The sequence below is a fragment of the Haliotis rubra genome, unplaced genomic scaffold (assembly GCF_003918875.1).
Source record: "Haliotis rubra isolate DU_JTF1 unplaced genomic scaffold, ASM391887v1 Scf160, whole genome shotgun sequence".
Classification (NCBI taxonomy): Eukaryota; Metazoa; Mollusca; class Gastropoda; order Lepetellida; family Haliotidae; genus Haliotis; species Haliotis rubra.
The window spans coordinates 1,424,058-1,442,373 of NW_025765559.1; the positions used below are offsets into that span (position 1 = coordinate 1,424,058).

General features: G+C 38.3%; 1 protein-coding gene and 1 long non-coding RNA gene across 2 annotated transcripts; both read right to left on the reverse strand.

The window, feature by feature from the left end:
- Positions 1-2,654: 2,654 nt before the first annotated feature.
- Positions 2,655-11,725, reverse strand: LOC124271440. Its single transcript, XR_006897037.1, has 3 exons — positions 11,557-11,725; positions 10,264-10,271; positions 2,655-2,665 (listed from the first exon to the last, which is right to left on the reverse strand). It is a non-coding gene; the product is annotated as an uncharacterized LOC124271440 (long non-coding RNA).
- A 3,287-nt stretch (positions 11,726-15,012) lies between these two features.
- LOC124271441 (acetylcholine receptor subunit alpha-like) lies at positions 15,013-16,936 on the reverse strand. Its single transcript, XM_046706593.1, has one exon. It carries the CDS (start codon positions 16,812-16,814, stop codon positions 15,657-15,659), a length of 1,158 nt encoding a protein of 385 aa, XP_046562549.1. The 5' UTR covers positions 16,815-16,936; the 3' UTR covers positions 15,013-15,656.
- Positions 16,937-18,316: the final 1,380 nt, after the last annotated feature.

Here is an 18,316-nt window from a genome sequence, read left to right on the forward strand (position 1 = left end):
TTTCCTTTTTCAATAATTTCAAATTCTTTCATTTAACTATTTTGTAACCTGTTTCATTTTTCACGTAACATGTTGATCTGCATCCTGTCTGTATGATGCAGTTGATGAAATAAAATACGTACATAAACGTCTGCTTGATTTCTTCCCCAAACAACCACAGTTTAGTCATGGATGATACATTGTTTGACAACATTTTGAACACATATCTCTTTTAACGGTTCCTTAAAGACATTACAAAATGCACCTTGAGTTAAACTAATCGGATATATGATACAGTTGGTCTAAATGTAATTCAAACATAAAAGTGGACAAGATCCTTTTTTGCATGCAACCACAATTTACTCATGGATAATAAATGGCTTGGAGAATTTGGACAGATGTATCCATTTATCGTTGCTTGATGACATTACAAAACGTTTCCAGGTAAATCTATCAAGGCATCCAGACAAATCCACCTTTGTAGCAATTGTTTTACATGATACGACTAGTAAATTAGAGAAGTGTAATATGAAAAATTCAGTAACCGGTTTGATGCATGCAAAAGTGGGAACCAGTAAAGTATTACTCTGACATGTTCAGAAATAAATAAGGGGTACCCACAAAGAATGAGTGAGTTTAGTTTTACGCCGCGCTCAGCAATATTCCAGCTATATGGCGGCGGTCTGTAAATAATCGAGTTTTGACCAGACAATCCAGTGATCAGCAGCATGAGCATCGACCTGCGTAATTGAGAACCGGTGATGACATATGTCAACCAAGTCAGCGAGCCTAACCATCCGATCCCGTAGTCGCCTCTTACGACAAGCATGGGTTACTAAAGAGCAATATTCTAACCCGGGCCTTCACAGGTACACAAAGATGAAGAGTGAGTGAGTGAGTTAACATTTATCGTCACATTGGCAATATTTCAGTCATATCGTGACGAGAACAATTAACTTTATAAATAGTAATTAATGGTAAATTGTAAAAACCTGTCAACGAAGGACAGTAAAATAACTAGATTATCACAGATTCGAATTTAAAACTAGTAATTAGATCTAAAACAGTGTAACTATAGATGACAATACAATATAAAAACAGGCTATATACTGCCAACAACTGAAAGTAGATCACCATACTAAGGACCAAGGGGACTAACAGTACATTTGCTTCCTGCATGGGCTCTAGCTGGATTTACATCAACACGGCTGGTTGCAAAACAGACGTTTGCGATGATGTCTCGGATTCAGTTTCATCAGTCTGAGAACCAGACGTAGATTGAGTGACTGTGGCTGTAGGTTTAATGGTTGAAGCTGACGAACTAGGTTTCTCTGACTTGACCCGGTCAAGTCAGTCTGACACGCAGTAGAGGACACTGCCACAGAGCGAGTAACTGCCGCAGCGTAGGTAATGTGTGATGGAGTAGACTGAACTGAACTGAAAACACAGAGTCAGTAGATACAAGTTTTACTCTGTACAGGTAGACTTATACTTACAGATATTCCCTCAAGAAAGAAACGCATAGGGGTATTTTCAAGCATTAAATCTGCTAATTTAAAAGTAAGATAACACATCAGCTGCAACCAAATTTCACAGTATAAAAGATTAAATGTCTGTTAACATATATAGCTTATGAAAAAGTTGAAGTGAAGGCGTCCGTTCCCAACTGGGCGCTCTCTTCAATATCTGTGTGTGTGTTTGCATACTATTGAGAAAAGGGTGGGTGCACATGTCATTTTCATCCGAGTTTCACCCCTGCACCCCCCTATGAAGTACTGTAATGTTCTCATTCTGAAGATACTGAATAGTGGCATGTACTGTGTGAGGCCTGGCATTATTTTGCTGAAACAACGCCCTCTGGCGATTAGTGACCAGTACCATGATTTCGTATCTGTGCTGAATAGCAGTTAAATTGCCCTGAAGATGCAAAACGCTAGTTTTATGCATATTTTGAATCACTTTTTCTCCATGACATTTTCATGCAAGTTGACACTTTCGAACGTTAACATGTATTTATGTTTCCGAAGATGCGTGTTTGCGCTGTGTAATTATTTCATGTACACAAACCAGCATTAAAATGGCGAAAATAGATGCTATCATCCGCGCAAACGACAAAAAGTTGATTATGGCATCATTGTATTGAAAAAAAAATGCAACCCCCTCGGCGAACTTCACTCTGATATGACTGTTTGAAGAGATGAAGTACACGACGAGTGTGACCCCTAGGACGGTTGCAATAGTGAGTGAGAGAGTGAGTGAGTGAGTTTGGTTTTTCGCCGCTTTTAGCAATATTCCAGCAACATCACGGCGGGGGACAACAGAAATGAGCTTAATACATTTGCCCATGTGGGAATCGAACACGAATCTTCAGCGTGACGAGCGAGCACTTTAACCACAAGGCCACATAGTCACGCAATGCATTAGTATTCACTTGATCAGGTCAAGCCGAACAAGCTGTACTGGTCTTCCAATGAGTGGCTGAGGTGATCGCGTGACACGATGCACGTGATTGTCGTTTATCAGGCTTCATGACCACATCTTTCCCGTCGGTTGTCAAGACAGTCCTTATGTCATTGCCGTGCATATGGGACAACAACAAACTACAAATCACAAACCTCCTCATAATAATCAACAATAACTTCATTATCAAGTTTCTAATTTTGTTTGAGTATATATCCAAGGTCATCTGATACGCATTGGTTCATAAATGCATAGAATAGAAACCAAGAGAAAAGACAAAGTTGCACAGCTCGTTCAGCATGGCCGACAGCCAATGTACAGTACCTCAGGGATCTATAGTGAATCATTGCAATCACCCTTAGAATTAAATATTCATTCAGACAAAGGTTGTCCAAAATCTGCCGCTTATGACCGGGCTACCAACTAAATGCATTATATTCCGCAGATTGTGGATACGAAGAAATGCCATGTAAATAAGGAGGATGTTATGCACCACTTCTCGTTGCATTTTCTTATGTTAAGGATGACACCAAGACCAGTTTCCAAGATAATCGTCACTGAAGGGCACACACAATAATACATTTAAGGGTTCTGTGTACAACGATATCACTTGGCTGATTGATATGGTAATATGGGTGATTGTGCGTCTTCGAAGATGAACGAATGTGGATGGTTGGTTGAACTATCGGCCATATAATTTGTCTGATCCACTCTTGAATATGACGAGCAGGTGTTTATAAGTGACTTTCAAACAGTAATGATCCCCAGCGTTTCTGAATCGTAAACACCTCGTCGCTAATGGTGGAACATGTGAGCGTTCTGCTACCACAAAAATCAATGACAAACTTTTTATGCGTTAATGTGTTCCAAATGTGAATCAATCGGCGGTGATTGAATTGTAAACACAACCCCACAACCGGGTAGTAAATACATATTGATTAGACATCCTATTACGTTGTCAACTACTACAAATACACCACCGGATTTGCACGATGGTGAATATCTGTCAAAGATTAAGTCGAAAACAGTTATTTACATTTTGAAGTGAATTATTGTGTAACAGTGATTATAAGTGAGTGAGTGAGTTAATATTTAACGTCACATCGGCTATATTTCAGCCCTATCGTGACGAGAACAATTTATATCAACATTAAAATCAATAAATTTATAACATAAAAATCTGTCATCAAAGGACAGTAAAACTACTAAAGTATCACAGCTCTGAATTTAAAACTAGTACGTTATCATAAAAAGATGTCACTATAGACAACAATACAACAAAAAAACGGGCTATAGATCACCAGCAACTGAAGGCTGATCACCATACTAGGGACACAATGATTGTAAGCATATATAATACCAGCTAAGAACATACTCTATGTACGTTTTAACCGAAATATGTTACAACATATCAGATATAAGACTGATCTGATACAAGAATGCCCTTGGAATTAAATCATTTTATCCGACATCAGGTAACTACTCATCAAATTGTTTATGTTCACTGGGGAATGGCACAGCAAAGTTGTAATGGAGATGACATCGATTGGTACTGTACAATGTAGCTTGTGGACATATGTCACATGGGACTGGAGACTGTGAATAACACGGAAGTCACGTTGTGGAACCATGAACACTGAGTGAGTGAGTTAAGATTTACAGTCACATCTTCAGTATTTCAGCCATATCGCGACTGAAACAAGTTTTAAATTTACCATAAACACATGTAAATTATAAAATGCCTGTCATCGAAGGACAGTAATAACAACCAGAATATCACAGATATGACTATAAAACTAGTATGTAAATCTAAAATATTTTAATTCTAGAAGACAATACAATATAATAACAGGTTCTATATTGCCGACAACTGAAGGTAGATATTAGGGACCATATGGACCATGGGGACTTAAGTACATTTGCTTCCTGCATCGACCCTGGCTGCACCATCGCTTCACCTGTTAGGAATTTGAGATAATCTAACCATAAATAAAAATAACATAAACACTACGATTAAAAAATAGCAATAGATTTAAATTAACTTTGAATGTTTTGAGACTTACGTACCCTTTCAGGAAGACAGTTATTTTACAATGCTTTAACCCCTTTGAGGATACAGCCACTAACAATCTCAGTTGTTAGTTTAAACTACTAATTATAAAATATTTATCCATTTCCACCATTTTAATCAAAATTCATCCAATAACTCTATTTCCTTTAAAAAATCAATAATAGAATGACAATTAACACTATAAAAAGATCCTTCAATGTTTTGACATTGAAATATTTATCCCTTGTGATGAAAAAATCAAACCAGTCAAGCACGACATACTTCACTGTGTTTCCTACATCACAAGGGATACAAAACGGAGGATCCTCATCTTTTCATAAGTATTCGTAATAATGACCTCCTCAAATCTGGACTGACAACCAACGTAGGTGTAACCGATGGTTGGTTTAATTTCATGTAGTTTATCGATACCTACCTGGGTGTTCCACTTTTTGCATCAGATCACAAATGTACGGTCTAATGATAGCTTTGTAATCAGAGTATGGAGTGAGTGAGTGAGTGAGTTAAAATTTAAAGTCACTTTGGCAATATTTCAGTCATATGGTGACCAAATTAAATTATAGTTGAAGAATAATTGAAGCTAAATTATGAAAACCTGTCAACGAAGGACAGTGAGTGAGTGATTTTAAATTTAACGTCACATCGGCAATATTGCAGCCATATCGTGAGGAGAACAGTTGATATCAATAGGAAAATCAGTAAATGAATAACGTAAAAACCTATCATCGAAAGACAGTAAAACAACTAGAATATCTCAGATATACATGTAAAACTAGTAATTAAATCTAAAACATTTCTAACTATAGGGGACAACACAATATAGATATAGGCTATAGATCGCCAACAACTGAAGGTAGATCACCATACCAGGGACCATGGGGACTTACAGTACCTTTGCTACTTGCATGGGCCCTAGCTGGATTTACACCATCCCTTCAGCCGCTGGCGATTGTAGGAAAGTTTAGCTGAATTTTAAAGGAACAAATATACTACGATTAAAAATCTGGTAAGCTTAAATTTAACTTTGAAAGTTTTGGAACTTACGTACCCTCTCAGGGGGACAATAATTTTACGATACTTTAACCCCCTTTGAGGGTACAGACACTAACAATCGCAGTTGCAAATTCATACTACCATGTTTAAAATACCATTTCTCTATTTACAAAACATGTTATTCAAAATTTATCTAATAATTCTATTTCCTTTAAAATTCAAGTATTAAATGATTATTGACATTGTAAAAAAGATCTTTCAATGTTTTGACATTGAAATACTTATCCCTTGTGATGGAAAAATCAATACAGTCAAGCAGGACATGCTTGACCGTGATTCTCTCATCACAAGGGATGCAAAATGGAGGATCTTCGCCTTTTAACAAATATTCATGTGTATATATTGTGTGGCCAATGCGACATCGTCACATGATGACCTCTTCAAATCTGGACTGACAACCCTAGTAGGTGTAACCAATATAGGGTTTTATTTCATGTAATTTATTGATACCTACTTGGTTGTCCCACTTCTTCTGCATCAGATCATAGATGAAGGTTCTAATGCTAGATTTGTAATCAGAGTATAGGATAAGCAGTGGTGTCACAGTGCTGCCTTAGCAGAAAAATTAGCCATTGTGTTACCAGAGATTCCAACATGACTAGGCAACCAACAAAAGACGATGTCACATTGGCCAGTAGCAAGATCATTATATAATTCAATAATTTCTATTAAACGAAAGATTTTTAATAGCCTGAAGTCAAGAAAGAGAGTCTGAAGATATTATATATTGTTCGTATTTAGGGTGTTTTTTAATATATCTGTTAATAAGGCTGTTAATATGGCGTTTGCTTCAGCTGTAAAAATAGGACTGTTATGCGGTAAACGAGAAGATATTGTTCTGGATCCAATGACAAGCCACCGCGCCACCATCCTTGGACCCATCTGTAAATAAGCATTTATATGTATTATATTTACCTTTTAATTGATTATATTCTTGTTTATATTGCCTAACCAATTGGCAAGGAGGAGAAGAAAGAAGACGGGAAGGAGATATATTCTCCAACTCAATGCTAGCAGCAGAAATATATTGTTGGGTTCTTATCCCAAGAGGTGGAACAAGTGAAGTTTTTTTATTGTACAAATCCTCATAAAGAGGATGAAAAACGCAGTTGTGAGCAGGATTGGATTCATTTGAATGTAACTTCGTGATATATTGTAAAGACAATTTGATACGGCGAAGTTTTAAAGATGGCCCATCGGCCTCAATGTAGAGACTGTCAATGGGAGAGGTTCTGAACGACCCAAGACAAAGTCTTAGACCCTGGTGATGGATAGAAACAAGTAGTTTGAGGTTGGTTTTACAGGCCCCACCATATACGATAGACCAGTGATCTATACAAATGAAGGAGGGTGGTTTGGTCCCCTCCCCACTTTGAACTGGAAACGACTTTCAACAAGTCGAGTGCCTACAGGCATTTGGCTTTTAGATGTTTGATATGTGGCAGAAAGGTTAAATGCGAGTCAAAGATGAGACCAAGGAATTTAGCTTCCTTGACAACTTTGATGGGTGTGCCATTTAATGATAATTCAGGATCTTTATGGAGTTTGTATTTCCTACAAAAATATATACAGTTGGTTTTGGATTTCGAAAATTTAAAGCAGTTTTCCAGACACCATCTATGACTTTTGTTGAGACAAAGTTGTAATTGTCTCCCAATAGTTCGCATATTTTTACCACGACAAGAAATATTAAAATCATCCACGAAAAGGGATCCATCGATTGAATCATTTAAAACCTTTGAAAGACTATTTATTTTAATCCTAAATAGCGTGACAGACAATATATTGCTTTGTGGGACACCCTGATCTTGATTGTAATGGTCAGACAGGGTTGAACCCACTCGGACTTGAAATTGCCTGTCAGTTAAAAACTGCGATATAAAAAGAGGCAAACGACCTCGCAAACCAAAATCATGCATATCCTTTAAAATTCCATGCTTCCAAGTAGTAACATATGCTTTCTCAAGATCAAAGAATATTGATACTGCGTGTTGTTTGGTTATAATAGCATTTTTTACAAAGGATTCTAACCGTACTAAATGATCAATAGCACTTCTATTCTTCCGAAAACCACATTGAATATTTGTAATGAGGTTATTGGTTTCCAGATACCAAATTAATCTGTTATTTACCATTCGTTCCATGGTTTTACAGACGCAGCTGGTTAAAGAAATCGGTCTGTAACTTGATGGATCTGTGAGATCCCAGCCAGGTTTTGGTATGGGCACTATAATTGCATTACGCCACGAAGGAAGAAAATGTCCAGACGTCCATATTTTGTCAAATATATCTAAAAGTGTCTCTAGACATGATTCAGGCAAGTGTTTCAACAGCTGATAATGAATAGTGTCATCACCCGCTGCAGTATCATGAGCTTGCTCAAGAGCTGTATGAAGCTCATGTAATGAAAAACTTCATTATAGTCTTCACCGTTATTTGAATCAAAACTAATTCTTGACTTTTCCTGTTGTTTCTGATATCTCTGCTGAACGGCGCTATGAATCATGTCCTGTCTGACCAGGATACCAGATCCTCCAGTCGTTTTGTCCCCCTGGGGAAAAAATGAATGGTAACAACTGTATTGTCGTAAGTTAAAAACATCAGTTTGTTTCAGATATGTCTCCTGGAGACACAATGTTGACGGTTTAAAGTCCTGTATCAACAAAAGAATCTGATTATAATTCTTCCCAAGTCCTCTACAATTCCACTGTATTAGTGTATCAGTCATTCAGGATGTGTTATTGGAGAAAGCTCGCGACCTTATTTCTTAGGTCTTATTTAATAGTTTACTTTTTAATTTATTAAATTCTTGTTTATATTGTACTTCATTAGTTTCTGATTTTTTAAACGGTGCCAGTGTTTGTGGCCTCACGAATTGCCAAGGAGGAGAAGAAAGAATGCAGGTAGGAGATATATTTTCTAACTTCTAACTCAAGACATAGCCTTAGAACTTGGTGGTGGACAGATGCTTTTACAGGCTCCACCATATACGATGTAGCCGTAATCTAGTTTCAAACGGATGAATGATCTGTATAAGTGTAGGTGGGTAGTTTGATCCCCTCCCCACTTTGAATTAGAAACGACTTTCAACAAGTCAAGTGCCCTCAGGCACTTAATTATTAGGTATTTGATATGCTGAGGTTAAGTTAAATGGGCGTCGAAAATCAGACCCGAAAACCTGGCCTCTTTGACAACTTTAATGGGAGTGCCATTTAAAAATAGTTCTGTGTCTTTATGAGGTACATATTTACGGCTGAAATGTATACAATTAGACTTGAAACCGTGATGGTCCGGGCTAAAATGAACCTTCAGTGAGGTGAGGTGAAATTGGGTTTTACGTCGTGCTTGAGAATATTTCGCTCATATGACGACGTGCATGCGTGTGTATGTGCGGCTGCTTGTACTAGCCAGACTGAAGCTGGTTTGATAGTGCTAGCCCACTGAGATACCATGCTGCAGTGAAGCATGAATACCCCACTCAGACACATTATACTGACTCCGAGCCGACCAGTCCATGTTGTAACCACTAATGCCGAGCGCCAGGCAGGGACCAACAAGTTCCATATTTTAACGTCTTTTGGTATGACGCGTTCGGGGATCGAACCCGCGACCTTCCGCTCTCCGGGCGGACGCTCTAACCACTACACCACGGAGGCGGTCGAACCTTCAGTAACCCATTCTTGTCGTAAGAGGCGACTAACGGGATCAGGTGGTCAGGCTCCCTGGCTTGGTTGACACATGTCATCAGTTCCCAATTGCGCAGATCACTGGATTGTCTGATCCAGACTTGATTATTTACAGAACGCTGCCATATAGCTGGGATATTGATGAGTGCGGCGTAAAACCCAACTCACTCACTTTCTCCATCCAGATGTCCAGGCTGGAGGTTGTACTCACATAGAGGTCTCTTTGTACGCGCACAGGACCAATGCCGAAATGGCCACGATTTAGTGGACGAAGCACTGGAGCTATTCTCGAGAGAAAACCTATTCTTGTGCGAGAAAGGGTGGAGACAGCACAGCACAGGTAAATGATTCAATAACTTTGTCGGCACTTGTGCACGCGTACACCTGGCTGTTCCTCTCTTTGCAGTCCTCCCTCGTAACAAATAGTGAACTTTGTCAATAATGTTAATAATTGCAAGAGCAATGGCGCAGAATCCCCAACCACGTGTTCACAAGCATCAGGCAGTCGATGAGGAGACGGTGTTTGGCAGTGGTGAATGCGCGGGGCGGCCATACACGATACTGAACTGAGAAATTTCGCATTTTTATTCTTGTGACTTGACATTCTGTATACCCATGTTTTGGAACGGCGGTGTAGCCTAATGGAACTGATTATGGCACTGTCAGTGTATCGAGTACATCACACAGATCTCAGCAATGAAATAATACCAATTTAACCATCTTACCATCTCTTGTTCTTTTATAGTGCCCTGATGAAAGAATGTGAAGTTTCTTTTTTGACTCAGTATAGTAGTAGGTTTAAATTTACTTTGAATGTATTGGGACTTACTTACCCTCTCAGGAGGACAATAATTTTACAATACTTCAACCCCTTTGAGAATACAGCCACTAGCAAACTCAGTTACTAATCTAAACTACCAATAATAAAATATTCATCTATTTACAAACCATTCCTCAACATTTATCTAATAATTCTATTTCTTTTAAAATTTTGATGATTAAATGAAAATTAACAATACTATCTCTCATCACACGGGGCGCAAAACGGAGGATCCTCACCTTTTAACAGGTATTCATGTGTGTATCGAGAATGGCCAATGCGGCATCGTCTTAAAATGACTTTTTCAAATCTGGACTGACAACCCAAGTAGGTGTTACCAATATAGGGTTTTATATCATGTAATTTATTTATACCTACTTGAGTGTCCCACTTCTTTTGCATTAGATCACGGATATAAGATCTAATAACGGCTTTACAATCGGTATATGGAATACGAAGTGGTGTCACAGATTTGTTGAGTGCTGCCTTTGCAGCAAAATTAGCCATTGTTTTGCCAGAAATACCAACATGGCTGGGTAACCAACAGAAGACGATGTCGTATTGGCCAGTTACAAGATCATTATAGTTCAATAATCTCAATTAAAAGTGGATGTTTCCAAGAAAGATGTTAATAGCCTGAAGGCACGAAAGAGAGTCTCAATAAATTATATACTGGTTTGGCCGTTTCTGTCTTCTCGTCGGCCTGTCTGTCGACCGGTATGTGGGCCGGTGTGCTGTGCTTCCAGGCCCGGTCCCACCTTCCGGATATCAAGACGGGTTGTTTCTTGCTCCTCCTCGACATTTTCTATTTTCTCCCGGGAGTTTGTCGTTGTCCACCCTAGACATGATGCCGACTAGCATAGTCGTGGTTTGCACCATACGAGCCAACAACATCGTTGAGGTTTGCTCCGCAAGGGCGTCGATCTTCCCCAAGCGGTCGTAGATGTCATAGATGGTGGGCGACGTTGAAGCTGTCTGGTATCGCCACCAGGTGTAGAGAGAAACTTAGGCCATTTGAGGTCATTTTTTTACATATCTTTTCTATCATTACATTTAATTATTTGATTTAAGTTAATGAATTAAATAAACTAAGTACCACAAAATATACACCCGTGCATAAAATAAGCACCACCCTGTATTTTTACCAAATAACTTTGTCTGAAATGAAATGCTAAACTCTTTCCAAAAAATAACCTTTATAATTTGGTAGAGCAAGCATTTAACATTTCAAAAACGAAAACATCATTGAAATTACCATGTAATTTAATTAGGATAATTGCCTATATTTAAAACAGGTGCTTTTCTGTCCTAAAACAAGCTACCTTATTTTGAAAAGTGAAAGTAATAATTGATTGTTATGTGGCCTATACATTCGTTATTTATTGTGAATGGATGAAAGTTTGTAAACTAAGATTTCGGAAAAGTTACAGTCAAAATAAAAAAAGAAAAATTTTAAAATGCAGTAACAGTTGCTTTACAAACAAAACAAACAGATTTTAGCCGTAATTATCAGTATCCGGCAAGGAGAAGTGGTTATTCAATACAATAAACTAAAAACCATAAAAGATTTATTCCAATATCTTATTAATGTTTTTTTCATTTTTTTGTCAATTAGCAATCTGGATTGTTGGAAAAAGGTCTGAATCTTTGACATTCGGGTTCCTCCTGATTATGCATAATTAAAGCTTACTTGATGTGTAAATGTCATCTTGGTATATAACAGAATTGTTATTTCATAAAGAACAGAAAAGGTTATGGTATTTGTAAAACTGTCAATGGATAAAGCTTCTTTAACTATATTGATGGCTATAGCCTAACCTTTCTGTAGCTTCACATCTTATTTGTATTTATATGTGTATTTTATGGATTGCAGCTTGTCGAGAGCTTCCTGCCTGAAGGGTTCGTGTGCGCTGACGTCAGGGTGAAGGGAGAGATGCATCTCTTGTTTGCTACTGACCGGCAATTAGCTCAGTTATCTATAGCACAGCAGTGGTTTGTAGATGGGGCATTCATTTATTCATATATTCATCATGTTCATATAGTCACATTCTTTTCATAGTCATCTTTCCTTCATATTCTCTTCATATTCACATAATCATATTATTAAGCAGAGAGCGTATCGCGAGAACGACGCTTTGGCCTTCCTTCCAGGGGTACACATCAGACCGGCCTTCCGCCAGATGAAGATGAGGGCGTTGTCGTAGAAGCTGGTTGAGGTCTGTGACTACATGGATCGACAGTGGATGGATCCGTCCATCTTCACAGTGATCAGTTGGTCAGTCTTCAACCAGTCAGTCCGCACCAACAACAATGTTGAAGGTATATATAGTTACATATAAAGTTGTGTGTGTAACTGTCATTAAATCGAAAAGGATTAAAATAAAATTATATATATGTGTATAATATAATATTGAATCAAATCAATACTCAAATGTCAAATCGAACAAACTATATATAATATGTAACAAATATTTTTAAATTTTAGGTTGCCATCGCCGAAAGAATGTCAGGACATCAACAATTGGGCCTGTACAAGTTGATTCCCGCTCTTCACAAAGAAGCCAGTCTTTCCACGCCCAGCTCCTCCATGATGGCAAGCTCACCCGATTTGTGAAGTCTGCATCAGCTGACCAGTCGGAAATCCTCGCTGCTTGGCGGCTGTTTAGAGAAGGACAACTGAGCCCAACTGCGTTTCTGACGATGTGTTCAAGAGTGTATGCCCCAACTGTGTTTGAATGAACGTGTGAGAAACTGAAAGTAGTGTAGTACCTGAACCGGATATACCAGGTCTGGAATGATCAGATACCTTAGTGCTTTAAATTATGAACAATGAATCTGCCATCAAATGCAAAGACATGCTGGAATGAACCTAAACTTTAGTGCTTAAGAACTTTATATTATGAACTATATGTACTGTAATTAAATGCAAAGACGTGCTTGGCAATTACCATTTTGTTATTGTTATGATATTATGTTTTACTGCTATATATCAATAAAAAATGAAAGACATTTGTTTACCCCTTTCTGCTCGGTCCATATGACTAAGAATAAGTCCCTTTTGACATTTTTTCCATCGGCCCATTTGACTTGGCACTTTTGTCCTTCGGCCAATTTGACTAGATCCCCTATTGATAGTAAGATTAGAATCTTTTGTTAAGAATGCCACAGTGTCTTAACAACATGTAGTTTCAATTTTCTACGAGACGGCATTTTCAAGGATTTTCAACAGACAAGGAATTTCAAGTCCGATCATTAGTCAGGATCAGTGTGTCCCACAAGGCAGTATTTTGTCTGTAACATTATTTAGTATTAATATAGACAGCCTTTCTAAGGTTTTAAATGAGTCAGTTAATTTTTCACTTTTCGTGGATGATCTAAACATTTCCTTCCTAAAAATATGCATACAATAGAGACAGTTCCAACTTTGTCTGAATAAAATTCATAAATGGTCAATTGAAAACGGCTTTAAATCAAAACATCAAAAACTAATTGTATATATTTCTGCCGTAAATATAAACCTCGTAAAGACCCAGAACTATTTTTAAACGGCACTCCCATCAAAGCTGTCAAAGAGACCAGGTTTTCGGGTCTGATTTTCGACGCCCATTTAACTTAACCTCAGCATTTCAAATACCTAATAATTAAGTGCCTGAGGGCACTTGACTTGTTGAAAGTCGTTTCTAATTCAAAGTGGGGAGGGGATCATACTACCCACCTACACTTATACAAATCAGTCATCCGTTTGAAACTAGATTATGGCTCCATCGTATATGGTGGAGCCTGTCAAAGCAACCTAAAACTTATAGATTCTTTCCATCACCAAGGTCTAAGACTTTGTCTGGGGTCCTTTAGATCTTCACTTGTTGACAGTCTCTACGTCGAGGCTGATGAGCCATTTCTTAATATATCAACGCCCTATAAAATCAACTTTACAGTATATAACAAAACTATATTCTAACGAAACAAATCCTGCATATGACTATGCGTTCAATCCCCTCTATCAGGATTTGTACAAGAAGTCTTCTCTTGTTCCGCCTCTGGGACTAAGAGCCAAACCTTTCCTTTCTGCTGCTGGCATTGAGCTACAATATATATCTCCTTCTCGTCTTTTTTCTTCTCCTCCTTGGAAATAAGTGAGGCCACAAGTTGACCTAACACTGGCAACGTTAAACAAAAATCAGAAACTAATGAATTACAATATAAACAAGAATTTAATCAATAAAAAAAGATCGCCAACAACTAAAGGTAGACCACCATACTACGAACCATGGGGACTTACAGTGCCTTTGCTATCTGCATGGACCCTAGCTGGATTTACACCATCCCTTCAGCCTCTGTCGATTGTAGGAATATCATATCTGACGAGAAAAATGAATAATTATATCATATATCAATAAAATTAGAAATTAAAACCTGTTGACGAAGAACAGTAAAACTACAAGTTTATCCCAGATATCCATTTAAAACTAGTAATTAAATCTAAAACATGTTAAATAGAAGACAAGACCATGTAAAAACAGGCTATAGATTGCCAACAACTGAAGGTAGATCACCATACTAGGGACCATGGGGAATCTGGCTTATAGTAAAGCATTATAGTAATTGCTTGTCAATCAGAAAACGATCATGCACACTGAGGCAATGCATGACAAAGTGGAGGTGATCAAACTCAGGTAATTCATAAATCACAATCATAAATACATAAGTGTGCATAGTATTGAAGATGATTGACCGATTAGAAATATTCACAGACATACATCAGAGGCCTTATCAAAAGTATCTGAATACGATACAGAACCTTGATGGGAAACTGTTGCCGTTAATACCACCAAATATCCACATATGTTTTAATACCATCAAATATCCACATATGTTTTAATACCATCAACTATCCACATATGTTTTAATACCATCATATATCCACATATGTTTCTTGCCCAATACAGACCAGCAAGTAATTTTCCTTTCATGTTTGACTTTCTACTTTAGAAAATATACACTCTTAAGTAGGTATCATGAAGTATTAACACCAATACAAGTGTTAGTAGCAATGGAGGAGTGTCAAGCATCCTTTGTAAAAAATGTTGGTATCTGAAAAACGGAACACAGAAACACATCTTTTCGTTTACATGTGCCGTACACTGTAGAACAACAAACATGCACAGGGTGTCATTCCTGACTTTTATACTTTCAAGGACGGTTGATTTATTCTGCGGGTAATTATTTTTGTCAACAGGGTACATTGACCCGAAGCCGAAAACGTGTGCATCAACTTCACCGGCAGCTGACAGTTTTGTCTGAACTAATCCAAGCGCTCCAAAAGGAGTGAGACAAACTTCCTGATACCGCCGTTGGGAGACTTATAGCAGTCTGCTTCATCGAGTGAACCAATGTTACACAAATCAACACGGTAGTATGCGCTGCTGATCCAAAAGTGGCAACTTTCCCATCTTATCCCATCTTGTGTTCCAATTCCAAATGATCATTATCAAACAACCATTATGATAACCTATATCGCACCAGCATAATAATTAAATTTGGAAAATTTAAGTTATTTAACTGTAACCCTAAGTTACATTGGATATATTTACCGTCGAAAAAGTTTGATGAAGAATCCGGAAGTGTAGACAATCACAATGACCAGAAACACTCTCAGGAAGAAATACTCCAGTGCATCAGCAACATCCTTCCATTCCATGGACCTCTCTGTGGTCGTGGCGTCCAAGACATAAATCCTCCTGCAAGATACCTTACGAACTAAGGAAACAAGTTTCTGAAAACACCTTGGAATCTCTTCCGTATTCGGTTTGTTGTGAAGGATGAGAACAACAATGGTCATTATGACGTTGACGGCACTAGAAGCTGTCACCGTCGTTAGATACACCGTCAACATGGATATCCCTGTCGACGTCTTCGGGATGCGTTCACTTGCAAACGTCATGAAGACGACCAGTGACAAAAGCACTGTGACGGCAAAGGAGAGTTTTTCACCAGATTCAACAGGGACAGCAAAAACGGCAACGTTGAGAATGGACAGAATGACCATGGGGACGAGGACGTTGAGGACGTAGAACAACGGTCGACGCTGAAATCTGAGGGTAATACGCCACTTGTCCACATCACCAGTCCTGATTGATGATAAACTGGTGTCCAGTAAATCCCACTGGTCACTTCTTTGAAATCGATCAACGTAGACTTTATCACTTCCAGTCACAAATTCCACTTCTTCGACCGTGTAATGCACGGCCATAAGGTATATGGAACATTCCTGGACGTCAAAGGGGAACATGTGGATATTGAGTGGACAAGACGTCTTCAAGATGGCGGACGGAAACCACAGCACGGTCCCGTTACTGAAAACTGTCATGCGCTGAGTATCTTTCTTGAAAACGTCTCGCTTTTCCAGTGTGTTGGTCACCGTTATGCTCGGAAACCATGCCTTATAGCCATTGTTGAACGTGAAATATTTGATGCCACCAAAGTCCTCAGGATTCCAGACCAAGAACTCATCCTTCCATTTGACGTAGAATATAGCATTACAGATAAACTGTTGTTTCACATCGTCAAAGTCAGTTATATCTAACAGGTAAACAGTGGCAGACACCTTAACTGTTTCACTCTGGTTGGTCAGTGGTCTGAGCTCGGATGTGTAGTTTGAAAACAGGGAACTTTGTAAACGTCTCGCATCGTGAATGGATGCCCCGTTACATACACTCAGTGTCAGCATCAGATAAACCCACCACATCCTTGAACGAATCAACGCGTTGGTTGCCTCAAGAAATGTGATGTAAGTCAATTCCAGACGTGAGACTACACCCAGACAGTAACGAATAAGCAGTCGAAATGATCTGTATCACTCTGCATTGAGGAAATACCCAGACAAGCGATTGATGGAGCAACGGCAACTTCTGAAGGTGACCATGGTTCCACAACGTAATTGTTTTATCCTGTTTGAGTTAAAGGTTTCAAGAGATATTACTAAACCAACGAAACACTGGCTGTGAATAAATACCCTCGAGATGTGTGACCATTGTCCTGGGACATGACTTCTGTATATACGTCTGAAGGGCACAATGAGGTTGTTATCTTTGTTTTATAACGTTACGCATGGGAGAGATTTACAAAGGCCTGGGGACACAGCCTGTGTAGGAACAATCGATGCCTCACTTGTTCATACTATGTAATAATAGATCACAACGAATTCGTTATTTGAACCTTTTGTCTCTCTGCAATACATTTACCTTTGTTCTGGGACCATTTAGACACTGTCGCAGTACATTTGTGTGTAGAACAATGCTGAAAAACAGACAAACCAAACAATCAAGTCTCCGAGAAAGACAAAGCGGTTCAGTAATAGAGGCCATCGATCTACAATACAATATTAATATACACGAGGTATTGTCGTGCTTACAAGGGTATCTGTATTAAATCAGTGTTGTCTCATTTGTCATTGACACAGCTGAATGTCGCCCAGTATTATTTATAGAAGTCTGTCAGTTGATTTCAGAAGTTAGACACAATACGTCTTACTGTTTCTATGACATGTATTTTCTGTTGTAGGTGTAGGGCAATATCAGTCAGGTTGACTTCACCTGGTGTATCTGACGCTGCTGAACACCTGTGTGATAACTATCATATAGAGGGAAATAATACGTCTATTCTGAAATGAGTGAATGAGTTAATATTATTGTCACATCGGCAATATTTCAGCCATATCGTGACGAGAACTATCAATTATCATATTTAAGATCAATAAATTTAAAATCCCGTTGACGATGGACAGTAAATATACTAGAGTATCACAGATAAGGTAATAAACGGGCTATGGATCGCCAACAACTGAAGGTAGATCACCATGCTAATGTCCATGGGGACTTACGGTACTTTTCTACGTGCATGCACCCTAGCTGGATTTACATCATACCTTTAGGTGTTGGCAATTGTTTGGCAAACTAGCTAACTAACTACTTCAAAAGAACAAATGTGCTACTATTAAAATTCAGAGAATGAACACTACTTTGAATGAAATGGGACTCTCAGGGGACAATTATTTTACGCTACTTCAACCCCCTTTGAAGGTATAGCCACTAATAATCATAGTTATAATTAGTTAATTATTTTACCAACTTAAAATCGCCGTCTAATTACAATACATTTCAAAATTTATCAAATAATTCAATTTCTTTTACAAACTCTATAATTAAACGAGGAAAAAATCGATCCCTTGTGATGGAAATATCAATACAT

What these genes read in the sequence shown, in the direction of transcription:
- LOC124271441 (XM_046706593.1), bottom strand. Translation starts at nt 16,814, where the DNA reads ATGTGGTGGGTTTATCTGATGCTGACACTGAGTGTATGTAACGGGGCA.